General features: G+C 37.3%; 1 protein-coding gene across 2 annotated transcripts in view; it reads right to left on the bottom strand.

Moving 5' to 3' along the window:
- TppII (Tripeptidyl-peptidase II) overlaps positions 1-15,993 on the bottom strand; it is a 132,984-nt gene that overhangs the window by 94,354 nt on the left and 22,637 nt on the right. For both annotated transcript variants that reach the window (XM_069848025.1, XM_069848024.1), the window contains exons 3-5: positions 11,629-11,796; positions 8,968-9,128; positions 655-818 (exon numbers count right to left, since the gene is read on the bottom strand). In XM_069848025.1, coding sequence (XP_069704126.1) covers positions 655-818; positions 8,968-9,128; positions 11,629-11,796 — 493 coding nt within the window. The remainder of the gene's footprint in view (positions 1-654; positions 819-8,967; positions 9,129-11,628; positions 11,797-15,993) is intronic.

Here is a 15,993-nt window from a genome sequence, read left to right as displayed (position 1 = left end):
CTCTGAGCTTTATGCTGGTCAGTGAGATTTTTTGGTACCCATCGTACACAAAATTTGTGGAAACCTAACCTTGCCATAACAATTTCATAGAGACTTGTTCTTGAAATTTGTGGGAAATTTTCAGAGAGTTCAGGAATTGTGGAACAACGTCTTTCACATACAGTTTGTTCAATTTGTTGAACAAGTTCATCAGTCACAATTGAATGTCGTCCTTGACCTCCCTCATTGTGCACATCTTCACGCTCATTCTTAAATTTTCTGCACCAGTCCCATACAGACTATCACTCATAATGTTGCCATAAACACAATATAATCGATGGTGAATCCCAGCAGCGTTAACTCCTTCTGCGTGAAGAAATCGAATAACCAAATGGACCTCACAACTTGCGGGACGAGTAATAATAGCGTCCATTACCAACAGCTGTTTCTCATAGACTACTGAAAGGAAATGAGTGTGCAATGCATGGGAGCATTATTACATCTTTACTCGTGGCTACTGCGCAAGCGCCATCTTCCTGCAACAATCTAGCAATCCACAATCGACAATCGGAAGTTGATTTCTGAATAGCCCTCAACTGAAATTGGTAGAATAAAATGAATTATCTGAAAACTAAAACTAACCTGAAATTCATTAACATTATTTCATCTACTCACAGCACATACTGACAACCTCGAGTGTGTTGCCATTGTTATGAACATTAATGCTGTAGTTCAGTTGATCTGCTTTGGTGAGTGACGTGAACTCTTGTGTTAGACTGTACTCCCCAAGCAGATGACAACTCGACAAATCACCACATTCAGATGTATCCAGGCACGCCCTAAATAAAAGAAACAAATTTATGTCAACTATGTTGTTATTTATCATCACGAAATAATCCGGTAGTTGAGTGGTTAGCATGCTTACCATTAATTTCAAAGTTAGGTTAGATAAAATTACTTATTGTTTTAGGAATTCATGTACATCCTTTGACATGGATATTGGTAACTGTCCAGAGACTAAGTTCCACCTCGAAATAGCTTGGGCATCATCGTGTATGCTGTGTTTACACATGTACGTTTTACATAGAGAGATTCGAAGCCTAGTCTTTGGAATGAGAAGAATGAGCTCTACCACGAAGTCATAAAGGCTTCGTACGGAATATGTCATTTTGTGACATACAGATACATCACTGCTACGATTTGACTTTATCCTCTGAACTTGATGCTTAATTTTTCTCCATGTGAATCTCGTGTTAATCCGAATGACAATTAGACACATTCACACTACAGAAGAGCGACCATTTTCCGTGTCAAAGGGCGTACATATATCCAAGGACAATTGAATATTTAACAAATCAGAATAAAAAGAAGTATACCTAGATACATGGTAAACATACAGTATACTATGTATACTCTTATAGTATATGTTACATATATTGAAACCTAGTTCATAGGGGAGGAAAAAAGTCTGAGGATGTATGAATAAATAAATAGATTAATATGTATTAATGATTGAATGGCATGAGGAAAAATTGGGAGGGAGAAAATCTAAAGATACATGTGATTTTGCGACCTGCTGAAATATCCATGTGAGCAGCAAGCCTACTGGCCACTTGCCTCGATTCACGTATACCATTCACAGGAACAGACATTCATCACTAGACTGCAAAGCCAAGTTTCTCAAGTCACAGGGTTAGATTGTACTCTGGCAGTGTCATCTTTCATAGTTACCAGGATTGGAGCCCTATACTTAAGTGAGTTCCAGCCTTTATGAGTTGGAATTCGAACTGCAACTCTTGTGAACTCATCTACATCATACCATCAACAGCCGAAACAAGCAAAATGTGGATTTCTAACAACAGCCATTATTATAATGGTTTTCTTTGGAAAGGAAGTAGAGCTGGTCGTCCTGGCACACATTTACAACATCTACACATAAAACACTGACCCTCAATGGAAGGACTCTAAACAGAATTTAAATGTCGTTTTCCTCCCACTTCAAAATTCAACCCCATTCATCATTATTCTTGTTTACCATTTCACCACTGAATGAAATGCATTTCATCTTTCAAGTGCACCTATCTCAAATAATTCGACACTGTCTGACTAGTAGAGTTCAGAATCATCAAGAGTCATTTTTCAGAACAAATAATTAATTTTCTACATTTATGCAGAGTAATTCATGAAATGTGCAACTCTAATATCCTTTTAGAGACAATTGAATGATAACATGGTTATATGAGGGTCACGCAGAACTTTCGGATTTGAGTAAATACTGAAAACATAGTTTAATTCCCATTTCAGTTTGGTTGATAGGCCTTTCCCCTCTACTCACACTCTCTACCATCAGTGAAGGGGAAGATGCTACTGTCTATCTCACAAATGTTCGACTTATTGACTTTCAACATAGTCAGAAATTTTATTATTAAAAATTTTTACCGGTAATCTTTATTTCGAAAGTCTAAACTAAGCGTTTTAATTTATTTTTATTGCTGTTTATATCAGCTGGCACGTTAAAAAGCTACTGAGTGCACAAGATAAATGTTTTCTTCACCGCTAGTTGCTACTCTACAGCATACACAATAGGACAATGTGCATTGTGTCACTCCCCCATGACTTTGTAATACAAACTAACATTCCTTAATTTAATTAATTATTAGTTGAAAATATTGTAAGAACGGCACTAAAATATATTGAAATAAGTAATTCTCAAACATCTGTGTGGCTGTATTTTATATTCACTTAAGTACTTTATTTAATATTTTTTTTCTTTTGTATATTGTTTGGGGGGTGCAGGTATAAGAGGTAACAGCTACAGGCTCTGTCGCTGACAAACTCAGGGCAAGTAGAAGGGGAAAGAAATGCCTTTGCATCCTCTCAACTTGTATGAAATGTCGTTTAGATGGATTTCCTATATGATAACCTAGTCTTTTATGAGTTTGTAGACATAATTTCCATCCCACTATACCCCTGCACCCTTAGCAGCACAGACTAAATGAATATGGGTAGTCAGTAACTCAGACACGCACAATGGAGCTGAAATGAGAACAATATTATGTGATATATTATTTCAAAATGTGTATGAATCAGGATTAGTGTCTTGAGAAAATTATACAGATTTCTGAGGACCTTAACCCTTCACAAATAATAGTTTTCAGTTGGTATGAGGAATTTAAGAGGGTCAGAACTCCGATGGTGATGGCTGAAGAAAACAAAATTGCAGCTATGGAGGAAATGACAGTGCAAGAAAACCACCGAGTTACATATAAAAATATAAAGGCATCACTTAAGATTGGTAGGGGTGTGTCTCGGAAATACTACCAGTATTTCAGACCAGAAAAATTTCATCCCACTAGATGCCCTACATTCTCAACAGAAGTCAAAAGGTTACTTTAGTGAAATGGGATGTTACAAAACTGGGGAATTTTGCTGTTTCTGAACTCATACCAGGCGACAAAATGTGGATTTATCAAATGTAATCCAGAAACAAACATCAGTCATCGATATAGGTCTTTCCTGACAACACATCCCCTACAAAAGTTAAGAGAGAAAGAAGTGTGAGAAAGGAATTGATAGTGACCCACTTCTCTTTTAATGATCATGTGACAAAGGTTCCTTTTCAGGGTCATAGGACAGTTACTTCACAACAGTACACTACAGTTTGCCTCCCAGAAGTTTTTTCAGAAGGTGCATGAAGTACAATCAAGAAGAAGTTTAAGGAGGCATTAGGTTCCATCAAAATGCTTCTGCTCACACAATCAATGCCCCTACAAATTTTCTAGAAAGCACCCCCAAGAAGCTTGTCACCTAACATTCCTACAATTCCAACCTACAACTCAGCGATTTCTTCCTGTTCCTGGCATGCTATGACTTCTTCCCATTTCCTAAGATGAAGAAATGACTGCAGGGGAAGCAGTTGCGGCTCACTAGGAGCAGCTCAGCACCATCAAAGATATTCAGCAGTGACAGTGTTCCCCATTATGTTCACAATGATGGAAAGGCTGAGGAGGAATACTTTAAGAAGCTGCAGTGATAAGTTTTAAAATATTACTCTTCGCCCTGTATCCGGAAACCTTCGTGAGGAAAAATAGAAAGGGAAACAAAAGTACTCATTAGGGAATACGTATATCCACAACCACAAATATGACATCTGTTGGAAATTTAACTTCAGATTTACACAGCAAGTTTTTCTCCCCCTTCAAAATAATATTTTTGTAACAATCTCAATCTAGAACCAAACTGCCTCTCAGCTCTGTGCACTGCAGTCTATGGGTTGATTGTGATCCTCCTTTATTTCAATCAAGTCTTTTCAAAATAGCTGTATCCTGTACAAGATAGCAAAAGTTCTTCACTGAGAGATGGACGAAGTACATCTTTACAATTGCATAGAGCTACATTCACAATTTCTTATAATGAATGATTTTATACTATTCTTCAGAAATAACTGGCTCATTTGTTTTATTTAAGTTAGCACTATAGCATTTTTCTATAGCTTCTGACAACATACGAGTATAGCAAAGGTTACAAAAGGATGGAAATAATGGACAACCTTGCTCTTTGAATAATTTCAAGGGAAAAATTGTTCTGGGGCTGCGTATAGAACCCGGGACCTTTGACGGGCAAATCGCAATATAGCGAACGACTCCTTCCACTTTTCCCCTACTAGCTCATCAGGCACTCTACGTGATAGGTGAGTGTTGTGTCGAATGCACATTTCATGTGGGTGGGGATAACTTCCCCTACTTACTGGCGTTCGCTATATTGCTATTTATCCCCTTTGACTAAGCGCACCAACTCTCTACTGACTGAGCTACCCAGGAACTCTACTAGACATTGACTCAATTATTCTCTTTATATCCACATACCTCAAAGTGGGCTGACAAACCGTCAAACATCCAACACTGAGTGCACACAAACTCTGTGTTACTTGAATTGTGGTTTTCTGTTAACGAACAATGACGTGTATTATGCAAATCTACCTTTCAAAACGTCTCAGTGCTGTACCCTGATCAAGCAGCTCCAAAAACTAGGCAAGGATATAGTTCTGCAATGGGTTCCAGCACACTGCGGCATTGCAGGTAATGAATTGGCAGATCAACTGGCTAAGAAAGGCTGCACTCTAATACAAAAATATATTACTCAAAAATCATTTATTTCTGTTAAATTCAATAAAAATTTCCAATACAAACAAAATATTTTGAACAGAATAAAAGAATCAGCTAAAGATAAATCATGTGAACCTCTCCTCCAAAATTCAAACATCACCCTGAAGAACCAAGAAATTCAGTAATGGCAGCCTTCCGCCTTCTGACAGGGCATGATTGTTTGGCAGCTCATTTATATAGAATCGGCATCTCTCTCTCACCCAATTGTCTGTTATGTGGAAAGGACGTATTCATGGATAAGCTCCACCTGGAAAATTGCGAAGCTTTGCCTGTTCATCTGAACATCACAGAGAAATACTGGACTGAAAGACAGCTGATGGCTTCTCTGCCATGATACCAGAGCATTGGCTACCAAGCAACCAACTTTTCAGGTATAGCTCCTTGTGAAGCTGATTTGAATAATTTCAAGGGAAAAACTGTTCTGGGGACGGGTATCGAACCCAGACCCTTTGGCTAAGCATACCAAAGCTCTAACGACTGAGCTACCCAGGAACTCTACCATACACCGACTCAAATTTTTTTAGGTATGTGGATATAAAGGGAAAAACTGAGCTGGTGTCAAGTAGAGATCCTGAGTAGCTCAGTTGGTAGAGCGTTGGTGTGCTTAGCCAAAGATCTTGGGTTCGATACCCACCCTGGAACAATTCTATCCTTGAAATTATTCAAATCAGCTTCACAGGGAGCTATACATAATACACGTCACTGTTCATTAACAGAAAACCACAATTCAAGTAACACAGTGTTTGTGTGCACTCAGTGTTGGATCTTTGATGGTTTGTCAGCCCACTTTGAAGTATGTGGATATAAAGGGAAAAATTGAGTCAGTTCTGGTACAGTTCCTGGGTAGCTCAGTTGGTAGAACATTGGTGCGTTTAGTCAAAGGTCCTGGGTTCGATTTGAAATTATTCAAATCAGCTTCACAGAGAGCTATACCTGAAAGCTAGATTTGCAACCTTGCTCTTTGTTTTTTTTCGGGATTTAAGGCCTACTTCCAAATCTATCTCATTACTTACTTACTTACTGGCTTTTAAGGAACCCAAAGGTTCATTGCCGCCGTCACATAAGCCCGCCAGTGGTCCCTATCCTGTGCAAGATTGATCCAGTCTCTATCATCATACCCCACCTCCCTCAAATCCATTTTAATATTATCCTCCCATCTACGTCTCGGCCTCCCTAAAGGTCCTTTTCCCTCCGGTCTCCCAACTAACACTCTATATGCATTTCTGGATTCGCCCATACGTGCTACATGCCCTGCCCATCTCAAACGTCTGGATTTAATATTCCTAATTATGTCAGGTGAAGAATACAATGCGTGCAGTTCTGTGTTGTGTAACTTTCTCCATTCTCCTGTAACTTCATCCCGCTTAGCCCCAAATATTTTCCTTAGCACCTTATTCTCAAACACCCTGAACCTATGTTCCTCTCTCAGAGTGAGAGTCCAAGTTTCACAACCATACAGAAGAACCGGTAATATAACTGTTTTATAAATTCTAACTTTCAGATTTTTGGACAGCAGACTGGATGATAAGAGCTTCTCAACCGAATAATAACACGCATTTCCCATATTTATTCTGCGTTTAATTTCCTCCCGAGTGTCATTTATATTTGTTACTGTTGCTCCGAAATATTTGAATTTTTCCACCTCTTCGAAGGATAAATCTCCAATTTTTATATTTCCATTTCGTACAATATTCTGGTCACGAGACATAATCATATACTTTGTCTTTTCGGGATTTACTTCCAAACTGATCGCTCTACTTGCTTCAAGTAAAATTTCCGTATTTTCCCTAATCGTTTGTGTATTTTCTCCTAACATATTCACGTCATCCGCATAGACAAGAAGCTGATGTAACCCGTTCAATTCCAAACCCTGCCTGTTATCCTGAACTTTCCTAATGGCATATTCTACAGCGAAGTTAAAAAGTAAAGGTGATAGTGCATCTCCCTGCTTTAGCCCGCAGTGAATTCGAAAAGCATTAGATAGAAACTGACCTATACGGACTCTGCTGTATGTTTCACTGAGACACATTTTAATTAATCGAACTAGTTTCTTGGGAATACCAAATTCAATAAGAATATCATATAATACTTCCCTCTTAACCGAGTCATAAGCCTTTTTGAAATCTATGAATAACTGATGTACTGTACCCTTATACTCCCATTTTTTCTCCATTATCTGTCGAATACAAAAAATCTGATCAATAGTCGATCTATTATGCCGAAAACCGCACTGATGATCCCCAATAATTTCATCTACGTAAGGAGTTAATCTTCTCAAAAGAATATTGGACAAAATTTTGTACGACGTCAACAAAAGTGATATTCCTCGAAAGTTACCACAGTTGGTTTTGTCCCCCTTCTTAAAAATAGGTACAATTATGGACTCCTTCCATTGTTCTGGTACAATTTCCTTTTCCCAAATAGCAAGTACAAGTTTATAAATTTCGCTATATAATGCACTCCCACCCTCTTGTATTAATTCTGCTGGAATTTGATCGATACCTGGAGACTTATACTTTTTCAGATTTTCTATCGCAATTTCGACTTCTGAAAGCGTGGGTTCGGGTATAAATGGTTCAGTGGTTTGTATTTCAATTTCATCCCGATCATTTCTATTTGGCCTATGTACATTTAGTAGTTGCGCAAAATAGTTTTTCCATCTGTTTAGGATTGATGGAGAGTCTGCAAGCAAGTCACCATTCTCATCCTTGATCACGTTTACCCTTGGCTGATATCCGTTCTTAAATTCCTTTATACCCTTATATAAATCTCGAATGTTTTTATTCTTACTATTTGTTTCTATCTCATTCAGTTTTTCCTTCAAGTAACCTCTCTTTTTATTCCTAAGTGTACGACTTGCTTCCCGTCTTTCATTGAAATAATTATCTCTCTTCTCCTCAACTGGATCCTGTAAGAATTTCAATTTTGCCTGTTTCCTTCTTTCTACTACCATGCAACAATCTTCATCAAACCAATCTCATTACTTGCTTGAAGTAAAATTCCCTAATCGTTTGTGGATTTTCTCCTAACATATTCACATCATCTGCATAAACTAGCAGCTGATGTAACCCATTCAATTCCAAACCCTCTCTGTTTTCCTAGACTTTCCTAATGGTATCTCCTTGCTTTGACCCGCAGTGAATTGGAAAAGCATCAAACAGAGACTGATCTATACGGACTCTGCTGTACGTTTCACTGAGTCACATTTTAATTAATCGAACTAGTTTCTTGGGAATACCAATTCAATAAGAGTGTTATATAAAACTTCTCTCTTAACCGAGTCATATGCCTTTTTAAATCTATCAATAACTAATGTACTGTGCCCTTATGCTCCCATTAAATAAGTTTCTTCTGTGGATGGAACAGAGTATTCTCTATCTGAGGTACACAACAGTTTTCTCCAGGAGCTTTGGTTTCCAACAAATCTCCATCTCATCTCATCATGGGTGTAGCGTAGATTAACCTCCTATGGTGCACCCTGGGTAACGACTCTGTCAGTAAACTGGACTACACAACTGGCTTCATATGGGTGAATGACTAACAGTCAAATACCCACCATTAATAATATATTTTACACTCACTTTACCCATTCATTTCTGACACATATCCAAAGATTTTATGTTCAATTTCACTTCCAATGCATTTACTGGGGTTGTATGGCTGTCCTCAAGGTAGATATATAATGCACAGTTCTGAAGTTTCTGTGATTTATGTAAATGGACAGTTGTACTCTATTACTTAAACAAATATTTGCACTAATCTTTCTAAAAGAACATTGTTTTAACTTTTAATGTTGCAAAATGTTGAGTATTCAAATATATACCTCCACATCTCTCCATCATGAAAAACAACACAGTCATATGCAGGTCCTACGTCAGCATAATTCTTGTCAAGGGATGTGAGAAGTTCAATCTGGGCTTCGAGATCTTCCTTCTGCAATTTGTCATTGGCAGCTGTTGGCTGTGGATTTTTGTTCTCGAATTCCTATAAAGCAAAATTTAAATGAGGTATTACTTACTATTTGGATTCTGGGCCACAGTCTTGTGCACTACCAATATCAGTACAATATCCATATGAAACTAATATCAAATTAAAAATTTACAAGTATACTCACTAGTACATGGTAAGTACAAGGAAATTGCTTTACATTATGACAATGATTTAGATGATTTAGAAATCAATGGAAACATGATAATTAAAACCCTTATTTTAGCTACAAACATGTTAAACTGTATCAGAAAATAACTGATATATAAGCAGTGACATAAGCTTAAACTTAACCCGGAGTAAAACTATGACACATTTCGCTCCACCATTTTGTCAGCAAATAAATGCAACTGTGTATTAAAATCTATATACAATTGTAAAATCTGAAAATTGATGTTTAAAATACTGCATATACCAACATTCTTATCGTGTTTATATCTTAAACCAGATTATAAATCTTGCATATATACACATAATTTTAAAATAACACCGCCAAATTGACAATTACACCAAAATCTTCCAATTTTAAAACGAATTTTCCTCAAAATAAAACTTTCACAGAACTCTACCTATCTGTTGGATCTGTTACCAAAAACTATTCTCCAGGATTGCATATTGAGTGAATGCAAGATGAATATACTGGTAAGAAAGAGGCGGTGTTCTTAGAAGAAGAGTTGTTGCCACTGGCTATCTGGACCTGATGCTTCACATCTCTGCACTCACCCGTCTGGGTCTTGACCATACATTTATGATGCTTTATGGTTTGCAGGCTGAAGCTGGTGCTTCATGTTTCTATGGGCACTCAACCACATCTTGACCATGTACCTACGGTGCTTTACTTGTTCACTTTTTGCAAGCCTGACCTGCTGCTTCACATTTTGCAGTCACCCATCTGGGTCTCGGCCATACTTTTATGGTGCGTTACTTATGCGAGCTGAACCTGGTGCTTTACATTTTTGTGGCCACCCAACCACATCTTGACTATGTACCTATGGTGCTTTACTTGTTCACTTGTTGCAAGCCAGACTTGCTGCTTCACGTTTTTGAAGTCACTCATCTGGGTCTTGACCATATACCTACAGTGCTTTACTATTACAAGCTGGACCATCACGAAAGAACATTGTGGTGCTCAGAGCAACAACTGGAAGTCATGAGAAATGGTTTTCACGCTTACATCTCATCTATATTAATTCTTGTTTTCTTACAAATCTCCACTCAAATAAATTAATTTAGAAAGAGAACAGGTATAATAAGACATTTAGTTATTTCCTCATAGTACATAGTGGTGCGCAACACTGATAGTTCGTTACTTTTAAGTAAATAAATAAAAGTTGATTTTATTTTTTACTTACCGCATGTGTGTTGTAAGTTACAAAGCCTACCAACAACAATGGTAAGGTTGTTAAAAAACATGATCGGCCCAAAAAAAAACTTACATGTTTATATGCACTTTCTAATACTAACTCTTGGAATGAGTAGTGAACCTAATTTAGGATAAAACATATTTCGTTTAATCACACAGCAATTACTGACACTATATTGCATTTGTTGGGTGCGAAAATTACTCAGCTCTACAAATATCACATGCCATTTTAATAGAAAGAAAAACTATACAATAGATACAAAAAAAAAAAAAAAAACTAAACTGAGTTATTCTGGAAATTAATTTAACCTTCAAGTGGCCATGTGCGCACGGACTGTCACTCCACTGAGCATTATTATTAATATGATTTTCCCATGTACCTATCATCCCAGTATCTTCCCAATTTTCATAGCTTCAACACTCGACCTCTCATTATTGACACAAATTTAAGCTCTAAACTCGCACTTGTTTATCAGTTATTAACGGTTGAGGAGCGAGAGTCCATAGCGATCTGTAATGACAGTTGAAACTGCAACAGTTACTATCATTGCTATTAGTCAGCACTAATCAGTATAGGTTAGTATGCAATAAATACATATTTATTGATCTCTCCAGTGTGTTGCTGCGACAAAGACGAACCTTGAGAAGCGTGCAAAAACATATGGAACATCTTCTCTCTTATAATCCACATAATTATGACTAATGTGTGGATGATTCTGCACATCATTTATTTGAATATATATATTTTCTAAAAAATGTTTGTCCATAACTTCATGATTGTAAATAAATTTAAGCCCTTTTACTTTCTTGTGGAGTGTAAGTCCGCAATTCGCGGCGACTACTCGGTGACAGTAACTTACAGTGACTATTGTAGGATTAAATGTTTTTCATTGACCATGCAATTAAAAATTTAAATACCATTACTTTAAAAATATTTTTCAAACATGCAACGCAATTTATATTAATCTTAAATAGTTCTCAGTTTCTTTATGTCTATTGTTAAAATAAGTATACTTTGTGCTTCAATGTAAAATCGAAGGCATTATAGAAGATCTTTAAAAATTAAATCACAGCTTAATAAAAACTATTAAAATCACAAAAATTGCCACACTGTCACTCACATCTGATACTTACCTGAAGTTTCCTAGTAGTTTCTGCTAATGTAGATTTGTGACCAGGATCCCACAGTTTCTCTTTTCTTTCTTTCTGAATACGTTCTTTAAGTTTTGCAGGATAGAGATCATAACCATTTTTAATACCTATATGAAAATCCCCTGTTGGATTTTTCCACTCAGAGGGAATCTACGACAGAAATAGAAAACGTTAATATATAGGCCTATAAAAACAATATTGCAAATTCTGAATCTAAGTAATTTATAGCAGTGGTCTCCATTTTAGAACCCTTAAATACTGCAGTCTCATATGGCCTGTTGTATTCTACTTCCTCTAGTGTTTCCTGTTTCATCTATCAAAGCTATGCAGTCTGATATATGAAACCTGCAGAAAACCCTGCCTGCAAGGGAAGGGAACTTAGCTGAATGAGGGTTAGAGTTCTTTCACATTTAGATTAGGTATGTAAATCTACAACAAAGAATTTCCATTACCCTTAGCCAAGTTTTTACATGCAATACTTGGGCTCTAAGATTGTGTGTCGGTAATATCACTGCCATAGCATAAAAATATGGTGCCTACATAAAAATGGTTATACTTTTTTGCTACATCACTCTCCTATATACTGAAGAGCAAGAGAGTTAATGGTTTTATTGTCAAGAACTCAGCATTAGTTAACAACAAATAATAGATGAATATATACATAAATTGTGCAGTAAAATCGAAACTTAGATTTTAGTGAGGAGATCGACATGTTGTGCAGTAGCAAGACCTTGCATCTCATCTCAGTAGCTCAGACAGCTGGAAAATCTGTGTATCATGCGGAAGCAAGAGGTTCAAGGTGTATGTAAGCAATTTTTTTTTTAATTTCCTGAATAACATTAAAATGGAGTTTTACAGAGTCCTGCGATTAAATTACTCTTCTCCAATCGAAATTCTTTCGACAAAGGCTAGGCAGTCTATAGCTTCTTTCCCTTCATTGTTTTCTTTTGGGCAACCCTGCGGTTTATAAGATTAGCTGTTCTCAAACAGTAATTTTCTCTGACGAAACATCTATGTCGACTAATTACAATGGACTTGTCAGAGTCTATCATGAACCTGACTATATATTTTATGCTTGACATTTGGAGTGATACTGAAGTTCAGATGCTGGATCTCTAGTGATAGGGCAGGTGTCTTAGAGTGTATTTATGGCTGCATGTGTTTGCCACAATATATTAGATTTAGATTAGATTTATTTATTTAACCTGGTAGAGATAAGGCCGTCTTATCCATCTTCTGGAAAACATGTTGCTCTCTATTGCACAAGAATATTAACCCCAAGGACCATTAAGATTTCAGCAGGATAACTCTCTGGTTCACACTTCACACTTCAAACATGGTTTCGAGATCTAAGTGAACTGCTGGCTCTCAAGTCACCAGATTTGAATATCATCCAAATTTTTTAGTGGAATTGAAAAAGAAGAGACGAGAATTATTTAAACACCAATTATCTCGGAATAAAAACGAGTTAAGGGGTCAAGCCCTGACACTTAGAAGACCTCACCCGTGATCAGGATTATTTCCACAATCTCGTAGATTCATGTCCAAAAGAATGATGACTAGGATAGAAGCTCATGGCATGTGGACAAAGCATTAGGTTCACATGTTTGTGGTGTTTGTTTCTTTCTTAATTGTGTTTATCTTCATTTTCTTTGAGAAAGGCGGACTATTTTTCAATTTTTTTTTTTTTTTTTTTTTTTTTTTGTAATTACTCCACTTTTTGTTAAACAAACTGAAACATCAGTCCCAGGAATCCGTAAAACTAGATTGTAATGTTAATCGGGAGGGGGGGGGGGGGTTGAATGAGGGCGTAGGGCTCGAATCTGCTCCATTCTACAGGACACACAGATGCCACAGACATGGGAGTTACTGAGATGAGACGCTTGTCCTCACGAAGGTCTGGGTTCAAAATACAGACAACGAACTTTATCATATGAATTGTGCTATGAAGCATCTCCAAGAGTTGGGCCATAATTTTTTTCTGGAACTATACAATTAAAAAAGATATTATTATAATAAGTTTCCCTTCTTTTTCCTTCGTTTCTTTTTTAACAATTCCATTTTCTCTGTGAACTAACACCTTTAAAATAACAACACCTTCAACAAACAGCCTACTAAAAAGACATATCATACACACATCAAAAAGAAGTGTTGCATCACCTCTATAAGTATCATTAACATTCTCCTATATGGACTGTTTGTGTTGCGTGTAGGCTACACATCAGTCTCTTGAACTGTCTCTAAGCATAAACAAACCTGCACTGCACCCTATCTTTCGAAAACAAAACAACATCAAAGCATAAGAAGAATATCAGTTAAGTCGTAACATTGGGAAGGAAGCATTACAGATTTGCTCTGATCACTGTGTGGACGACGCTACTCACTTATTGCTATGGCAAGAAGACAAATCCCAACATTTGACCATGTCCGAATAGTCACATTATGTTAGGAAGGACTGCTATCAAGGGAAGTTGCTAGATGTGTACACGTGAATCAAATGATGTGGTATGGACTTGGAATCATTACAGAAATGCAGGTACTGCTGAGGACTTGCCTCGCTCGGGTTGTTCACAGGCTACAACTGCAGCCGATGATCGCTATCTAAGAATTTTGACTCAGAGAAATCGCACAGTCAATGCTACCAGGTTTGAATAAAGATTTCTTATAGGCCAACGGGCATCATGTATCTAACCAAACTGTAAGAAACAGATTGCATTATGCTGTTCTTCATTTGAGACGACAATGGAGAGCTCTGTTTCATACATCTAGACATCATGGAATATGTTACAGATGGACAATGAATCATGCAAAATGGACTGCTGAGAACTGGCGCAAAGTGCTGTTCACTGATGAAACTCGCATATGTCTGCTGCCTGACGATCGTCAGTAACGTGTTTGGAGGGAATCAAGAAATGCTGCACATCTCAGATATGCTGCACAAAATGTACAACAAGGTGGAAGCTCAATGATGTTTTGAGCGGCATTACATGAGGTCACCACCATAGGCAGAGTTATGGGAGGGTATGGGGGGGGGGGGGCACTGTCCCCCAAACTTGGTCGAACTATTTTTTTTCTATTAATGTTATAAAATATTGAATTCAAAGGTTTATCTTCCTTTTGTTTATGATTAAGTTTCTATGTTTAAATTGACGAATTAATGTCTTCAGATCATGTGTTTGGACTATAATATTTATTTTAAATTTCTGAATGTATAAGAATTTCTATACCTCATTTGAGGAATGGAAGCACTGTAAAGTTTTTTATAACAGCCTGTACTGATGTGTTAGAACTCTGGAGGTGTTCAAGCAGCTACCTGGAGAAATATGAATAACATACTGCACAATAATGCAGAAAAAGAAAAGTGATCCCGGTATAATGTGTAAACTTAAAGACGAGATTAAATAAAATAATTATAATTAACATTTCATATAATATCTTGCTTTTTTAAATAAACAAATGAAGTAAATGTAAAATTGGTCCACCACTGTGGAGTAATAGTTAACATGTCTGGCCATGAAACGAGTGGGCCCAGGTTCAAATCCTGGTTGAGACAAGTTACTTGGTTGGGGGTTTTTCCTCAATCGATTGAAGCAGAACTGCTGGGTAATTTTCGGTGTAGGACCTCAGACTCGTTTCGCCATCATTAATTCACATATCATCATCTATACCATAACCCGGGTTCAGTTCACGGTGTGACGTGCTGCACTTGTACAAGAGCGCAGCCGTTCGGCTACCCAATTATTCACAGAATAGGAGTGATAAGAACAATAAGCCTCAAGCTGCATTGCAAGCCATCGGGTCCCTCCTCTGTACAAAAGAAAAAAAAAGTAAAATTGTCTGTATATTTTGTTATAATTTTACTTTATTTTACAATATCTTTATTAAATGATCATATTCTAATGTACTGTACCACGGTCAAGCTATAACAGGGGGAGGAGATAAATGATGTCCCCATAACCCCATGGAGATTCTGTTGTTTTGCTTTGCCTCCCCCCCCCCCCCAAGGAAATGGTTCTCTCTCCGCCTACACACCGCATGCCTCTCCTGGTCACTGAGTTAACCTCAGTGCTCTACAATGCAGGAATGATATTCTCCGCCCTGTAGTGTTTCAGTATATCAACGTTTTTGAGAAGACTTCCTCTTCATGGACGACAATTCTCACGTCCATCGTGCAGGCATTGTCAATGATGAACTTCGTGATGCATCGTCCAACAGGAATGGCCAAGTTGTTCCCCAGACATGAACCCTACTTAGGATGTCTGAGTTCATTTAAAACAAGCTGTTTTTGGACGTTCTGATCGACCATGCAATCAGCGAGATCTATGCAGAATTACCATTGAAGAATGG

Source organism: Periplaneta americana, chromosome 15, assembly GCF_040183065.1.
Source record: "Periplaneta americana isolate PAMFEO1 chromosome 15, P.americana_PAMFEO1_priV1, whole genome shotgun sequence".
NCBI classification, from domain to species: domain Eukaryota; kingdom Metazoa; phylum Arthropoda; class Insecta; order Blattodea; family Blattidae; genus Periplaneta; species Periplaneta americana.
Note: the sequence above shows the minus strand (reverse complement) of the source record. Positions and strands in the feature narration are given on the sequence as shown.